Below are 18,264 nucleotides of genomic sequence, written 5' to 3'. Positions count from 1 at the left end.
ACAAATCTCTGACAAAGTGAGAAAGAGTATCCAATGGAAAAAAGACAGACTCTTTAGCAAATAGTGCTGGCAGAACTGGACAGCATCATGCAGAAGAATGAAATAGACCACTTTCTCACACCATACAGAAAAGTTAACTCAAAATGGATAAAGGACCTGAATATGAGTCAGGAAACTATCAAAACCCTAGAGGAGAAAGCAGGAAACAACCTTCTTGACCTCAACTGCAGCAATTTCTTACTTGACACATCCCCAAAGGCAGGGAATCAAGAGCAAAAATGAACTATTGGGACCTCATATAGATAAAAAGCTTCTGCATGGCAAAGGAAACAATCCATAAAACTAATAGGCAACTGGCGGAATGGAAAAAGATAGTTGCAAATGATATATCAGATAAAGGGCTAGTATCCAAAATCTATAAGGAACTCATCAAACTCCACACCTGATAAACAAATAATCCAGTGAAGAAATGGACAAAAGACCTGAAAAGATAGTTCTTCAAAGAGGACACCCAGATGGCCAACAGACACATGAAACAATGCTCAGTGTCCCTCATCATCAGGGAAATACAAATCAAAACCACACAGATATCACTTCACGCTGGTCAGAGTAGCAAAAATGAACAAATCAGGAGACTCTAGATGCTGGCGAGGATGTGGAGAAATGGGCACCCTCCTACCCTGTTGGTGGGAATGTAAACTGGTGCAGCCCCTCTGGAAAACAGTGTGGAGGTTCCTCAAAAAATTAACACTAGAACTCCCCTATGACCCAGCAATAGCACTGCTAGGAATTTACCCAATGGATCCAGGAGTGCTGATGCATAGGGGCACATGTACCCCAATGTTTATAGCAGCACTCTCAACAATAGCCAAATCATGGAAAGAGCCTAAATGTCCATCAACTGACGAATGGACCAAAAAGATGTTATTTATCTATACAATGGAATACTACATGGCAATGAGAAAGAATAAAATCTGGCCATTTGTAGCAATATGGATGGAACTCGAGGGTGTTATGCTGAGCGAAATAAGTCAGGCAGAGAAAGACAGATACCATATATTTTCACTTATAAGTGGAATAGGAGAAACTTAATGGAGGACTATGGGGGAGGAGAAGGGGAAAAACAGTGGGGGAGAAGGGAGGGAGGCAAACCATGAGACTCTTGAATGCTGAGAACAATGTGAGGGCCGATTGGAGTGGGGAAGAGGGAAAGGGGTTGATGGGCATGGAGGAGGGCACTTGTGGGGATGACCACTGGGTGTTATATGGAAACCAACTTGACAATAAACTATGATTGGAAAAAAAAATAGATTTGACTGATACAGGAAAAAAAAATAATCTCACGATTCATAAGTTCGAGCCCTACATTGAGCTCTATGCTGACAGCTGAGAGCCTGGAGCCTACTTGGAATTCTGTGTCTCCATCTTTCTCTGCCCCTCCCCCACTGGCTCTCTCTCTCTCTCTCTCTCTCTCTCTCTCAAAAATAAATAAACTTTTTTAACAAAATAAGAAGTACCTTTGAAAGTTAGGAAAATGTCCCCTTTCTTCCTTTGTCACAGACCTGTGTCAAAATAGACGGTTGGCCAATCCCACCTATTCCCTCCAGAGGGCAGCCTAAATCTGCACAGCCTTATGCCATCTTCCTAGTTTGGCTGGGATAAGAAGGGTGAGATGGAGGTTAAGGACTTCAATTATAGAGAAGGGTATTCCTCTAAGCTGTCCGCATGAGTGAGAAAAATAGTCTATTTATATGGCTGTCTAGTGGAGATTTAAACAGTCACCTAAAGTTGGATATGTATTAAATAGTTGTCTTTTTGTTGCTAAATTTTTTAAAGGAAGGATAAATATGCTCTATCTTAGATATTACCAGGCACAATAAAAAGTAATTCACAATTTGGCAACATTCTAAGATTTTAAATACTTAGGAGAATTCACAACAATGAGTCACAATTAAACTCAAATCAAATATCATTGCACTAAATGTGGACTACAATATACTGTTTTAGAGTATGCATTTTCCTTGAGTGGACAGTCAACACAAATTCAGTTACAAAATATACAAAATTCTTTCTCTGTTCTATCTAGGTTTTTGTTAGATGTCCCACATCAAAATTCCACTCAGACTTCATGACGTGATTCAGATCCCAGGCTAACCTTGGTCAAGGCTCCACAAATGATATTACATGATCCTCTGATTATTGGGTGTTTTGCTTGTGCCTCTATTATGGAATATTTTTTGAAATCTTTTTAATGTTTATTTTTGAGAGAATGATAGAAGGAGAGACAGAGCGGGAGCATGGAGAGCCAGAGAGAGAAAGACACAGAATCTGAAGCAGGCTCCAGCTGTCAGCACAGCTGTGAGATCATGATCTGAGCTGAAGTTGAATGCTTAACCAACTGAGCCACCCAGCCACTCTTGTGCCTCTATTAAGAATTAACTTTTATGATTATAGGTAAGTTTTGATTAGAAAGCCTAGAAAATCTCTACCTATCCTTCAAGCCCAGCCCAAAAGTTCTTTTTTATTTGAAATCACCCCTCACCCTCCTTAACCTACTTTGTCACTCCCTCCCTCTATGCTAATATTAAAGGTAGAATACACATCATGTGACCCTCACTAACTTACATTGCTGATAAAGATTTTCTTTAGTGGGGTTGGGGGGTAGAAGAGTAGAGGTTCACTTACATTAGTGAGCTCATTCAGGGCAGAGAATGTAAGATATCTTTTTCATCTTTGCTCCCCTGAAATAATATAAAACCTGGATCATAGTTTCTAAGCCTGGAAACTATTGACACTTGGGGCCACGTAAGTACCTGTAGAGGGTTGTCCTGTGCATTGTGAGATATTTGGCAGTATTCTTCTTCAGTCTCAACAGCCAATAACATCTCCAAATATGGCCAAATATTCCTTGGGGGATAAAATTACCCCAGGAGAGAACCACTGATCTAACCCATAGTGAGAATTAGTGTTAAGGACTTATGTCAGGAATTATCAGGTTTTGTCCTCTCCCTTACATCTTCCACATTATGTAACACTAGAAAGGGGTTCAATAAATGTATTCAAATGAAGAAATAAGTTGCAAATAATACTAAAATCTTTCCTCTAAGTCATTAAAATAGGCTTTACAGGAATGATAATGTTTTCATGTATTCATGAAGGAGACAGTATGCAATATTGGCTAATGAGGCAAATTCTGGAGTGAGGTTGGGTGGGTTCAGATCTATGGTATATGAGTTTATACCATGTTATACCAGTATAATAACCTTGAGCAAGTCATTAAATTTGCTGCACCTCAGTATCCTCACTCTAAAATGGTGATAACAAATAGTATTTAGCTCAACAAGACTATGTGAAGACTATATGATAAGCTATGCAAAGCACTTGGAGCCATAGGTGACAAGAATCAGTTATTATGTATATATTATGTGCATGTATCAGTATACTAATATATCATATCTAATACAGAATATAAAGACATATACAATCATTTTCAAAGCAACTCATAATAATAGGTGTAAAAAGGTTCTAATATTTTCTTTCCTAACCCAGTGGATTTTTTTTTTTTTTGTATGCCTTGAGTGCTATGCACTGTTCTTTGAAGATTTATGATTTTAGGAGCACACTGAGGATAGATTAGGGATTGACATTCTTCATGGCCAGGAAGCTGCTTACTGAAGGCCCCTGTGGAGACAGACTGGGTTCTGTGATTTTGGCAGTTACATCTGGTGGGCCAGCTTCATATTAAGTTCTTTGTTTACACTCCCATCTGCCACCCTAAAGTTTATGTTTAAACATTACATCCTGCTTTTTACCTCTGATCCATGGAAATTAAGGAATTAAGGAAAAGTTCTGTGTCCAAAATTGCATTCAAGAATTTACAAGGTAGATAGAAGCAGAGGTTATTATTCAAATGTTTACCCATTCATCTGACAGACATTTATGAGCATTTAATGTGCCAATCTTGTTATGGAAGTTGAGAATTATCCTGGAATAAAGCATTCAAAAGTGGCTGCCCTCTCAAAGCTTACATTATGGTGACAGAAGAGCACTTCAGGGAAGGAGAGCAACAGGTCAGAGGCTATGATACAGGAACATGCTTAGTGCGTCGGGGAACCACCGAGAAACCATGGTGCCTGGAGCCATGTGAGCTTGAGTAAGAAGAAGGACCAGAGGCTGGAGAAGTGAAGGGTGAGGTGTGGAGGAGGAGGGTCACAGATTGTACAGGGCTATGTTGTCATTATAAGAAATTCAGCTTTTACCTCAAGGGAGTTAGGAAATCATTGAAATATTTTTTTTTTATGTTTTATTTATTTCTAGGAGAGAGAGAGAGAGACAGCATGAGCAGGGGAGGGTCAGAGAGAGAGGGAGTCACAGACTGAAACAGGCTCCATGCTCTGAGCTGGCAGTCAGCACAGAGCCCGACGCGGGGCTCGAATCCACGAACATCGAGATCATGACCTAAGCGAAAGTCGGACGCTTAACCGACTAAGCCACCCAGGCGCCCCGGAAATCATTGAAATATTTTTATCAGACAAATGATACCACCTGAAGGCCCTTTAACTGGATCATTCAGCCTGCTGGGTTCAGAATAGACTGAGGCAAGGGTAGTGTACAAGGGCAGAAGCATGAAGACCAGTCAGGATTCTCCTATAAAGTACTAAAGTAAAATAGTACAAATGAGAGAAATGATGTTGGCCCATGCTACATGGACAGCAATGGTCAAATTCTGTATGTATTTTGGAGGCAATACACTTAGGCTTTGCTAACTAATGAGCCAACTGATATGGCCATTAAGAAAGAGGGAAGTCAAGGATGATGCTAAGACATTTTTTTGACCTGAGCAACTTTTGACCTGACTTTTGAAGAATGGAGCTACCTGCTTTTAAGTAAGAGTGTGACAGAGTGGAATGTCAGGAAGTCAGTTTAGACATGTTAAGTGGAATACGCCATTAGAATCTATAGACAACTAGATATACTTGTCTGGAGTTCAGGACAGAAGACCAGATTAGAGCTCTCAATTTTGGAGTTGATAGCATATGGATAACCTAAAGCCATGGGACTGAATGAGATCACCCAGAAGGGAATATGGATAGGGGAAGAAATCAAGTGAATTCTGTATATATTTTATAGTTAGGGTTAACAGGATTTGCTGGCAATTTAAATGTAGGTATAAAAGATAAGGTTCAAGGATGACTCCAAGGACTTAGGGTGGCAGGAAGTGAAGTTATTGATGGACCGACCCTGGGGCTCTCCAATACTAGAGATAAAGAGGAATCAGCAAACCGAGAAGGAATTGTTAGAAAGGAAGAAATCAAACCAGGGACGTGTGATATCTTAGAAGCCAAGTGAAGACAGTGTTCAGGGAGCAAGTAATGGTCCTTGAAACCTGTGTCAAATGCTACTGGATTAATGTAAAAACTGAGCAATGACAATGGGATTTTACATGATAGAGATCATGGTCAATCATACTTAAAGCAGAGTCCGTTGAGAGGGATGGTAACAAAAGAAAGGTTGGTAAGAGAGTGAATCTTAAAAGTTCTTATCACAAGAAAAAAGGTGTGTTTTTTTTTAACTTTGATGACATAATAAGTTGTGTTGATCATTTTGCAGTATATACAGATATTGTTGCAGGATTTTTTACCTTAACACTCCATTGTCTTGCCACTTCGAAGAATGAAGAGGTGGACACAAAATGAGCAGCAAGCAAAAGTTTATTAGAGTAGAAGATTGGAAAGGAAGAATAGTATTAAAACTCTCTCTACAGAGAGGGGGGCATTTGAAAGTGAATGCCCATCAGTTTTAGGCAAGGGTTCTTGTTTTATAAGGTTCTGGTCATCACTCCCCTCCACAAGGAGGGCAAATCTCAGCTTTCAAGAGTTTAAGTCATTAGGTGTATACTTGAAGGAGAAGGGGTTATTTCTAAACAAAGTTGGTAGGTTTCTACCAAAAGGCTTTTGATCTACTAGTAAGACTGACACTGTAGCAGTCTGTCAAAAATCTTAAGTGATAACCAGTTTGGGGGCCACCACCTCTGAGCTTCTAGGTGCCACTAAAGGCCCTGAGTGTTGCCAGGCAACTGAGCCTGTGTGTTCCCCCAGGCAAGTGGCCCACCCCCTTTCTTGTCTTTCCTCACTTCCTGTCACTGGCCTACTTCCTGTCTCTGGCTAGCTTGGACTCTGAGAGTGGGGTGAAGACCTGGTTGGAGGTGCCCTCAAGCCAGGGTCCAGGCCCCAGGGGCAGGTGGGGCAGTTAGGAGTGGCAGGAACATTCTGGTCCAACTGAAGGACTGTCTCGTGTGATGCCATGAAGAAACTTCTCACCTTCTGGAGAAGGAAGGATGAGCCTCAAAGCTCTTCCTCACACCTACCTGTGGGCCGGGCCAGTACCCATCACCCTGCCCAGTCAGGCTACAATCTTAGAGATAAGGATTTAAAGAAACTTCACAAAGCTGCCTCAGTCGGGGATTTGGAGAAGGTGAAGGAGTACCTTCAGCTCAAGAAACGTGATGTGAATATACGGGACAGACAAAACAGGTGACCAGATGGATGAAGGGCAGTGTGGAGGGATACCAGGGTCCACTGGGTCCTGTAATCAGGAGCAGGACTCGTCTGTGCTTCTTTATGGGTTGTCACTACAGGTTTTCCATAGTGGAGAGGTCAGGTAACCATTGGCAGAGGGTCACACTTCTAAATACAGCTTGTTCTCTCTTTTATTTTTAATGCTTACCTGGGTATTTGAGGGCATTTGTGTCCTCCCTGATTGCCTCCACTCCTCCCACTGCATTAATCTAGTTCTGGCATTTCACCCTTTATGCAAACTGCTGTTTTTTAACTTGATACATATATATTGTCCTAAGCCACCTAAGATTTACCATACTACTAATATACTAATAGGAAAAGAGTAGAGGAGACCTCCCAGAACAGTAGTTGTTAAGATTTTAAGAGTTTGAGACAGCAAAACACTGGACTTTAATGTGGATCTGCTATGATTTTTTTTTCAATTGCAGAGTCTCTTCAAAAAGTCCATCAACAACCACTTACTGCAAAAACAAAATTAATTTTATCTATTAAGAAACATAGAAATTATGCATTTAACTTTAATCACAGAAAATATGTACTATCTGTGCCTGCCTTAAAATCTTTGGGAGAGTTTTCAAGTCATAGGGTATGAAGAACATCAGTTTTCATCATAATTGGCTTACTGGAAACTATGGTTATTAAGAAATTTATGTCAGTTTCCTGATAATGTTATCTTTGACACAAACAGAGTTATCTAAATTTATCCAACTTTTATCCTACAGCACTCCATTCAGTTACTTTACAAAGTCATGGATAACCTCAAAATGACTTTATTCAGTAATCAATTCTTAGTCTTACCTGGCTGGTATCACAGCTAAGTATCTCCATGCCCTATAAGTAGTATTTGAAATATTGACTTTTGAGGACACTTGGTTCACCTGGCACTTCTCCTCCTTCTGTGGTCACTGCTTTTCAGACTCTTTTGCTGATTTCTTTTCTTCTTCCTGCCTGGTAAATATTTGAGGGCTCAGAACTTGAAATGATTCTCTGTCTCTTAATCTTTACTTGCATGGTGGAGAAAGATGATCTTTAAATGTCTATATTCCAATGCCTTCCACCTTTTTATCTCCAGCCAGAGCTCTTCCCTGAACTCTAGACTCCTATATAAATACCTGCACTACAATGTGGATATCTAATAGAATGTGGTGTACTGGTAAATGTTTAAGAGCAAGCTCTTAGGTGAAGGTGGGAGTGGAGCAAAGGGAGGAGAAGCCCAGATTTCAGGCTACCAATGTGATGTCATTTGGCTTGAATAGTTCTTGAAAATTTAGTAAGCGACTTGTGGAGAGCCACTGGCTCCATCATTTCACTCTTTATACATCTCAAACATCCCCCAACTGTGCTTCCAGTTTTCCTCCTCAGATTTGCATCTCTCTTGCTAGAAATCCCAAATCCTTTCTTTCTGTTGTTTGGCCAGAAACATTCTTGCCTCCTGGAGTCATTCTTGACTCCACTCATTCTTTCATATCACCCATCTGATCTTGTTGGCTCCACCTTCAAATCATATTTAAAATCCAACTATTTCTTGCCACCTTCACAGTTACCATTCTAGGCAAAACCTACATCATATCTTAACCAAAATTACTGCAATGGCCTCGTAACTCATTTTCTGTCTTTTAACCTTTTCACTTTATTCTCGACACAGTAGCCAGAATGATCCTATAAAATGTACGTAAAATGAATCATTCATTGCCTTAACAACTTCCATTGGCTTTCCATCTCATTAAGGTTAAAGACCAATGTTCTTCCAATGGCTCATTCAGCCTTACAAGACATTCACCCTCATCCTGTTATCTCTCTCATCTTACATCCTACAATTCTCTGTTTCCTTCATATCCAGCTTCCCTGGCCTTCTTAGTGTTCCTCAGAAATGCCAAGAATGTTAGGGCCTTTGGACTTGCTGTTCCCTGTGCCTCGAGGGTTTCCCCCCCACCCCCCCCATCCCCACCCCCGATATCCACATGGCTTCCTCTCTCACTTCCTTACAGTGTCTATTTAATAATCACCTTATCAATGAGGGCTTCCTTGACTACTCCATCTACAATTGTAAGTTTGCTTCTTGCTGATATTTCCTGTCCTTCTTCCCTGACTGATTTTCTCTTTAGCACTTAATACTGTCTGGCATGCTTTCTATTTTAAGCTTTTTGTTTACCTCTTCCACTAGCATTTATGATCCATAAGAGCAGGTGATTTTGTCTGTTTTGTTTGCTGCTGCATCCTTATCACCTAGAACCCTGCCTAGACATAGTAAATGATTACTAAGACATTTTTTGATGAAGGTATGCATACATACATACATACATACATACATATATATGTATTTTTTAACTCATTATAGTTAAATTTTCCTTGAAGTGAAACCAGTTAAATATTTGATCTTCAAGGCATTTGCACAGCCTTATTCAGTAAAAAGCAATTAATAATAAATTTTATATAAGGATCAATAAGTACCTGAAGCAAATACCTTAAAAGCAAATGATCTGGCATGTTCTTGGGTATCATAACTTCTCAAACTAAGACTTATCTCTAACTTTGTGTTCTGTCATATTGATATAGAACGTCTTTGCACCTGGCCTGTGCTAATGGATATTCAAATATTGTATCTCTCTTAATTGAGAAACAGTGCAAAATAAATGTCTGTGATGGTGAAAATCGATCTCCATTGACTAAGGTGTGTTAATTTTTCCTTTTCAATTGAAATGCAGTTGAGTTCTTCTAGTTAACTTGGGCTGGATTTCATATTTTAAAATATAGTACTACATGTTAGTTTAATATATCCTGAGTAGTATGCTGGCTACTCATCTATTCTGGTTGTGTTGACAGGCAGTACAGTGTGCAAAGGAGGACTGTGCTACTATTCTTCTAGAGCATGGAGCAGACCCAAATATGGTGGATTTTGATGGCAATGCTGCTCTCCATTATGCTGTCTGTGGCCAGAGTGTCTCATTAGTTGAAAAACTGCTTGAACACAAAGCTAATCTTGAAGAGCAAAATAAGGTAGTCTATTAGAAAGCAATGGAAGAAAGTATTATTGCAGATAATTCATATCTGTTGAAACACATATATGAAGCATGAATTTTCCAAAATGAAATTGGGGAAAAGGAAAAGGAAAATGAGATGATCGAATACTGATAAGGTTTTCTTTTTTAAAAAATCTTGGTCCGTTTCCTTTTAGACTATAATGCTGACCTCCAAAACAGTATTATATTTAATAGTGATAACTATTTAAAGGCTTATATCAAATGATGAATATCAGATTTCCCTAGAAGTAGATATTGGTTAAAAGTCATAAGCCTACATTTTTTTCCTGTCTTATTTATATATTCATAGATAATTAAAATAGGGTTGACATAGAAAATCACTTATTATACTAAAAGTAATTCAGTTTTCCTATTGAAATGAGGGGATTTATTTGTTTTTAAAGCTTCTTAACACTTAAGTTCACTAATATTTTGTCTCCATGACAGCCCAAAATAAATGCCAGGCTTGGAGGTTTAAATGAAATTCTATGGAAACTCAAATGTAACAACATTATGACATGTGAATTGATGGTTTGTAATATTTACATTGAATACTAGGTGCTCATTACTTAAATACTCCAGGCTGCTCTTGCCCACAATTTGAATTAAGCCTAAAGTAGTAACTTTAATTTTAATTTTGACTGATTCAACTCCAGTTTATTTTCTTGGTCTCCAAAATCATATTTTGTTATATATCAAAACCTTTTCAAAATTAAAGTATATATTCAGAGGTTTCTCATTAACATACTTATCTTTTATTTTTGTTTGTTTATTTATTTGTGTTTTATTTTATTTATATCCAACTTAGTTAACATTCAGTGTAATAATGGTTTCAGGAATAGAATTTAGTGATTCATCACTTACACATAACACCAAGTACTAATCCCGAGGGCCCTCCATAATGCCCATGATCCATTTAGCCCCTCCCCCACCCTATACCCCTCCAGCAACCCTCAGTTGGTTCTCTGTATTTAAGAGTCTCTTATGGTTTGCCTCCCTCTGTTTTTATCTTATTTTTCCTTCCCTTCCCCTATATTCATCTATTGTGTTTCTTAAATTCCATATGAGTGAAATTATATGATATTTATCTTTGACTGACTTCACTTAGCCTAATAACATTCTAGTTTCATTGATGTTGTTGCAAATGGCAAGATTTCATTCTTTTTGATCACCAGGTAAAATTCCATTGTTTATATACATCATATCTTCTTTATCCAATCATCAGTAAGTGGACATTTAGGCTCTTTCCATAATTCCGCCATTGTTGATAGTGCTGCTATAAACATTGGGGTGCATGTGCCCCTTTGAATCAGCATTTTTTTATCCTTTGGATAAATACCTAGTAGTGCAATTGCTGGATTGTAGGGTAGTTCTATTTTTAATTTTTTGAAGAACCTCCATACTGTTTTCCAGAGTGGCTGCACCAGTTTGCATTCCCACCAGTGGTGCAAAAGAGATGCTCTTTCTCTGCATCCTCGCCAACATCTGTTGTCTGACCTGTTAATTTTAGCCATTCTGACAGGTGTGAGGTGGTAACAGACTTTTCTTTTAAATTGAACCTAAATCTAAAATCCATATAATATTAGTACCATAGTTTAAATAATCATTTTGAAATACATTTTTCAGGATGGGTATACTCCACTTTTACTTGCCATTACTGAAAATAATGCAGAAATGGTAGAATATCTTCTGAAGAGAGGGGCAGATGTGAATGCTTCAGATAAAAATCAAAGGTATAATAAATTCTAAATAAGAACATATAACTCTAGCTACTTAATAAGATGATATATATGTGTGTGTATGTGTGTGTGTTTATATATATAATTGATGCCTATATGTATTTACATTTTGTGATATTGATAAAAGATCTGGCCATTTATTTTGAGCAAATTACCTAGATTCCCAATATCTGTTTTTTCTGTAAAATCAAACAGTTGGGACAGACTGGTAGGTGGTGGTTGTTGTTGTTGTTATTATTATTATTAACATTAGAATTAGAATCCTACACAGAATTCAATCTCTAAATCCCAAGTGCTGTAGTTAAATGAGCCAGAGAACCCAGAACCCCAGAACCCCAAACATGCCCCTTCCTAGCGTTTTGAGATTTTTGAGATTTGGGTTCCAGGGAACAGGGATTGAAAGCCATTGAGCTAGCTGCTTCCTAGAGACTCTTTTATTTTTAGACTCCATGATATAACTGTGATTGATATACCTTTTTGAGTAGTTCTGCCCCACCGTTTACATTCTTGCCCTGGTTCTTTTCCTGATAGACATTCTACATTTGAGCAGTAAATTTAGAAGACTAACTTTTAAAAAATGTACAAGACATGTCTAAGATCCATAAATACATATTGATGTATCTCTCTTGCTCCAGAACAGCCCTTATGATTGCGCTAAGTGATGAACCAACAAATTTAGTCAGTCTTCTTCTTCAGCAAGAAGTGGACTTATCTTGCAAAGATATTTACGGATTTACAGCTGAGGAGTATGCTTCTTTTAATGGTTTTACTGTGTAAGTGGCACTGCATATCTTTTAATAACTGTATGGGATTTGATGATAAGAAAAGAACCGTGGGCCCCCAAAGTACAGAGCTGGAATGGGCTCTGCAGTAGGGGTGACCCTATTAGGAACTCTGGTCCCATGGACCTAGGGATCTTTGATTTCATCTGATTGTGGGATTCAATCAATATAAGAATGGCAGGTGGACCAGTCTATAAATTCACTCCCAGTGGCATGGGAATTTGAAGTATGTCAGGACAGTGATTTCAGCAATTAGTGACATAGCCAATAATAAAACATCTGCATAAAAACATTGGGCAAAAGACGATTAATCTACACAAGCCTCTTTCAATGTTTTTTACACATTAACAAAAATTTTATTCAAGCTTTGAATATTATTGTTAGCTAACTAGTTTGGTAAGTTTTCAGAATTTTCATGAACCTATGTATTCTCATTAATCTAAAAGACAAAACTTTTCAGGTATGAATGTGCATTTCTAATTTTAATAGTCATTAAGAAGGGCACCTGAGTTGCTCAGTCAATTGAGTATCCAACTTGATTTCAGCTAAGGTCTTGATCCCAGGCTTGTGGGATCAAGCCCCATCGCTAAGCTCCGTGCTGAGCATGGAGGCTGCTTTGGATTCTCTCTCTCTTTCTCTCTCTGCCCCTCTCCCAGCTCACACTTTCTCTCCCTTTCTAAAATAGAATTTAAAAAAGTAGTCAATGAGAAAGTAAGATACAATGAACAGAAATTTACTTTATAGCTAATGAAATTAAACAATATATAGGATATTTTCCTTATAATTTCATTTAAGGAAAAATTTTAATTATACATAGACATTTTTTCTAGTTTATTGTTTTCTTATTCTTCCACCTACTTTATTCACATTTAGTAATATGTTTTAATCATTAATTCCATATGAATATCACAGGGGTGTATATATATATATGCATTATATATATATAACATACATCAGATGTTTATTTTTAAAAATAAATTGAACTTTAGAAACTAAATACATGAAATTTAATATATGAACCATAATTGAATATAATTTCTTTGCAATATTGGACATGTGTACTGCATTTTACCATGGTTTAAGCAAACCATTTTCTTTAATAAAGAAAAAAATTACTGATGAGTATCTATACTATGAAAGAATTCTTCATTTTTATAAAAAGAGTCCCTGTTACTTTTAAATAGGGAGTTTTCCTCATCATTTAAAAAGTTTGGGTATATACAACCAGGAGATACATATGTATGTTTAAAATATCCATTAGCCTGGGGCGCCTGGGTGGCTCAGTTGGTTAAGTGTCTGATTTAGGCTCAGGTCATGATCTCACAGTGAGTCCGTGGGTTTGAGCCCCGCTTCGGGCTCTGTGCTGACAACTCAGAGCCTGGAACCTGCTTCAGATTCTTTGTCTCCCTCTCTCTCTGCCCCTCCCCCACTTGCTCTCTGTCTCTGTCTCTCAAAATAAAAAAGATAAAGACATAAAAAAAATTTTTTTAAATATCCATTAGTCTAAAAACAATACTTGTGTATCTATAATAACTTGTTTACATCTATAAATCTTGTGAAGCTCTTATTGCCTAGTTCAATGGGAAGGAAACCTTGTGATCTTCTTTCATCTCCTCCAAATGGTTTTTCAGAGCATTCTTTTTGTAGTTTGCTCCATCATTAATTTAAGAATAAATAGAACCATGTTAACCATGGAATATTTATCTTCTCAATTTTATTTTAATAGTTTCAGTATTTAAAATTCTAAGAGCATTACATTTCTTTTTTTTTCCGGAAGGGTAAAAGGGAAGGGAGGTAATTTCCTAATAACTAAGTAATTACCTTTAGGATGTGGGAACTATGAGCATTTAATAAAAATTGCAAATAACTCTATGCTGTGATCGAATTCTCTCTGGGAACTAACCTTTCTGTAATCGTGACTTTTGTTGCTTAAATAGGTGTTGCCTATCTAGGGTATTTAGCACATGGCTTCTGCTTATTAGCTTCACTTGTTAGCTCTCTTCTTGGTGCACATCTATGGCTTAGTAAAAGTGGAAGCATAGAGAATGTTTTTTATATAGTTTTTTTTTTTAAATAAGTGAATCTGTGTCAAATGAGAGACATATTTAGCTGTTTATTTTACAATTGGCTTTAACTCATATTGGCACATTCATTTCACTGAAATCCTGAAACCATATGTCTATTAATGAATAACTAGATGGGCTCTTTTCAGGCATGGAGAAAAGATTTAATACTTACTGGATATGTTTCAGTCCCTGACTTAGTTGTCTTTACTTTGTCAATTTACTGTTAAGCCCGTCTTATAAATGAATTGTGTCCCACTTCTATCCCCCAAATCATGTGTTAAAGTCCTAACCCCTAGCACCTCACAATCTGGATGATTGTATTTGGAGAGAGGGCTTTCAAAGAAATGTTAGGTTAAAATTGTCATGCAGTAGGGTTAGTCCTAATCCAGTTTGACTGGTGGTCTTATTAGAAAAGGAGATTAGAACATAAAGGCAAGAATGGTGCTTGCTGCCAGAGGAGCAACTTTTAAGTGAAAAGTCAGTAAGAACAGTCATCTGTAACCAAGGAGAGAAGTCTGGAACAGATTCTCCCCTTACAGCCCTCAGAAGAAACAATCCTTGATCTTGGACTTCCAGCTTCCAGAACTGTGAGATAATAATGTAAATACCACCCACTCTGTTTTATTTTGTTACAGCAGCCCTAGAAAACTAATACACCAATAATAACCTAAAGCTACTTTTTATACCTTGCTTGTGATTTATTTGTGAGAGCAGGAAGAAAAGAAGAACTAAAGAATGGGAGTACATGAAATAAAAATGGTGTCTGTTAATGGAATTGGTTTGAAACGAGGCTTGAGGTCAGCACCTTAGGAAGGCATTAGCTAATGTCTAAGGTTTTGATTTGATGATTATGTACTATGACTTTGACTATTTATGAATGCTGGAATTTATATGTATTTTCTCTTTGTGGATAGGTATCATCAATTAATTGCCAATTATGGAAAGGGGAAGAAAGTTGAACAGATATCTAACTCTGAAGATACAACCTTAGGCACTACATTTGATACAAAAGAACTGAAGGAAGGTAAGAAGAAGATACAAACTGAACAAGCAGTTTTCCTTAATGGTTTTTATTTGTTTGCGTTTTAGGAAAGGACACAGCCTTCTCAAATAATATTTAAATTTGAAATAGAAATTCTCTCCTATTTTGAAATACTAAATATTTTTAAAAACTGTTCTTAAGAAAATTTGTAATTAAAATATTCTGACACTGTGTTGACTGAAAATGTAATGTAAAGAGAAACTGAATAATTAAGATGATTTTTATCCATAGTCTAGTTATAAAAAAACAAAATATGATTAGCTGTAATAATGATGATTGGTTATAAAAAACACAAATTTTAATAAATGTAAAGCTGTTAGTAATTTTTTTTATTTTATTCTAAAAACACGACAGGTAAGTACATTTGAAAATGATTAATATAATATATTTAATCATAACATAAAACTTAAAATTAGGTAACAGTATTTGTGAAGAATTGAAAATACCATACATCTATTAAAATAATTTTTGATGCTTATTTAAAAAAAAAACATAGATAGTTTTGGGAGTATTTTGTTTTTTGGGTTTTTTGGTGGATATGTCATACAGTGACATTTTTATTTGATGACATAAAGATTTTTAATTATTCTCTGTATTCACCAATAATCACATCCCCCCCACCCTTCACCTATAATATAAAAAAGAAGAAAAAGAAAACTGAAGGCAGGGAGGGAACCTGATGGCAATAGGAGGTCATATTACTGTCATAATTATTCAAACACTTTTTCTTCATCGCCTCAAATCTGTAGTTATGATACTTAGAGCAGTGCTTGGTCCTACTGCCTCTAGGTGACGGAATTTCCCTGAATTTTTCTTGTAACTTAAAGTCACATGTGCAAGAAATTTTGTTTCTTTGGACTCTTCTTCTTCATCCTAATGTGCTCCTCTCCTACCATCTCTCTGTCTTTTTTATAATGTTCACACAGCTATAAGAAGTAAAAAATTTCTGTGATTTACACTTTATTTCTTTAGGGAAATAAAGCAGTAGAAACTTAGAAATACCACTCTTATATTTTGAGTATCTCCTGAGGCTAAACAACTAAAAACACCCCTACCCCATCCTTTTACTGATGACAATACATGTTACAGTTTCTAGTGAAATGCTAATCTTTATATGTTTTGAAGCATAATGGAAATATTAGGTCAAGAAAATTGCCAAAAGACATTGCAAAAGATGGTGAACTTTTAAGTTTGTATTTCTGTCAGATGCAAAGGGGATCATTTAGTTATGCATTTTTTTCAAATGACCATGTAATGAAGAAATATTATAGCTATAATATTATATAAAGTATAATTGTTTTGTACCTGAGGCATAGAATTTAAGAAATATACTTGGGAGTGAAAATATCTGAACATTAATGAAGACATTACAAATATTACTTGTTTTCTAGATCTGTAACTTCATTTCTACAAATCCTTTGCTGCTGCCTTGAATTAGAAAATCATTTTGAAAGAGTAATTAAATGAAATATCACAGCATTTCACTTACTACTCATTTGAAGAGAAGTTTGTTAAACAGAGAGCAGTTTTCACCTTAGAAGACGTGAAGAGATTTCAAAAGACAAACACCTGTATCATGAACTGTTAATTGAAAGGATATAATTTGTGTTCAGCTTATAGGCAGAAAAATCTTTTTAGTTATAATTTTGAATAGGATATTTATAAGAGGAAGCTTTGTAACACATTGTGTTAGGCATGCAGTGGAGTATTTAAATAAAGCAAAAATGAAGAAATAACTGATATATAAAAATAGAGGAAATTTCAGCTATAGAGGAAGAAATTATAAATAATCCTGTGTAAGTGGAAATTCTCTTCTATTTACAAGTACTTTCATTAACAAAACCTTTTTCCATTTTTGAGAAATACTGCAATAATACATTTCATGAGAATTTGGGTATTATCAAAAGGAAAATAAGAAAATGAATCACCCAAAATGTCATCTCCCAAACAAAACATCTGTTAATTTTTGGCATTCTTTCGTAGTCTTTTAAAATCTGCTTCATTTTTTTTTCTCACAGGGGATTTACAATTTTGCATTTTTGTTTTTAAAAACAATACCTAGTGCATAGTTTTCACTGTGATCCATATCATGCCTTCAACACATCTATCATGGTGTAGCTATAGGATTCTTCCCTGGAAGACTGTTCCTTGAATTGTCTGCTGGGACACTTGTTCACCTCATATGGGATGTCAGTGAAGCCTTCGCTGGCTGCCTGGCCATTCTGTCACTTAACATGCTTTAGTATCTCTTCCTCTCCCCATAGCTTTTTGGATTGCAAGATCTGTGAGACCTTGAACTTTTTGTTCAGAGTTAAATCCTCACCACTTGTAAAATGTCTGGTGATAAGAAATATTCAGTTGCCAAATACAGGCATACCTTATTTTATTGCACTTTGCTTTATTGCACTTGGAGATATTTTTTTTTGCAACTTGAAGATTTGTGGTAACCCTGCACCAAACAAGTCTGTCAGCACCATTTTTCGTGCAGCGTTTGCTCACTTCATGTCTCTGTGTCACATTTTGGTAATTTTCATAATATTTCAAACTGTTTCATTATTATTATATTTGTTATAATGATGTGATCAGTGATTTTTGATGTTACTATTATAATTGGCTTACGCCACAAACCACACCCATATCAGACAGTAAACTTAATTGATAGGCATGTCTGCTTTGACTCCTCCGCCAACCTGCTGTTTCCCTTCTCTCTCCCTCTTCTCAGGCCTCCTTATTCTCAGAGACACAATAGTATTGGCCTTAGGACAATTAATAACTTAATAATGGACTCTTAAGTGATTGAAAGGGAGAGTCTCATGTCATTCACTTTGTTTATTAAAAAAATTATATTTAATTTCTTTTTGAGAGAGAGAGAGATACACAGCATGAGCAGGGGAGGGTCAGAGAGAGGGAGCCACCGAATCCGAAGACAGGCTCCAGGCTCTGAGCTGGCTGTCAGCACAGAGCCTGACTGGGGGCTCTAACTCACGAACCATGAGATCATGACCTGAGCCAAAGTCAGATGCTTAACCAACTGAGC

At 36.8% G+C, this 18,264-nt stretch overlaps 1 protein-coding gene across 2 annotated transcripts; it reads left to right on the top strand.

Moving 5' to 3' along the window:
- The first annotated feature begins 6,151 nt into the window (after positions 1–6,151).
- ANKRD7 (ankyrin repeat domain 7) lies at positions 6,152–16,928 on the top strand. 2 transcript variants are annotated; one of them, XM_039220942.1, is made up of 7 exons: positions 6,152–6,533; positions 9,135–9,249; positions 9,402–9,575; positions 11,225–11,331; positions 11,973–12,110; positions 15,100–15,209; positions 16,619–16,928. In XM_039220942.1, exons 1-7 carry the CDS (start codon positions 6,304–6,306, stop codon positions 16,624–16,626), a joined length of 882 nt encoding a protein of 293 aa, XP_039076873.1. In that variant the 5' UTR covers positions 6,152–6,303; the 3' UTR covers positions 16,627–16,928. The 2 variants fall into 2 exon arrangements, with proteins under 2 accessions (XP_039076873.1, XP_039076874.1); XM_039220943.1 differs by lacking the exon at positions 11,973–12,110.
- The last annotated feature ends 1,336 nt before the right edge of the window (positions 16,929–18,264 follow it).

Source organism: Hyaena hyaena, unplaced genomic scaffold (genome assembly GCF_003009895.1).
Source record: "Hyaena hyaena isolate Hyena2069 unplaced genomic scaffold, ASM300989v1 scaffold_927, whole genome shotgun sequence".
Lineage (NCBI taxonomy): Eukaryota > Metazoa > Chordata > Mammalia > Carnivora > Hyaenidae > Hyaena > Hyaena hyaena.
This window is presented reverse-complemented; position numbering and strand designations above follow the sequence as displayed.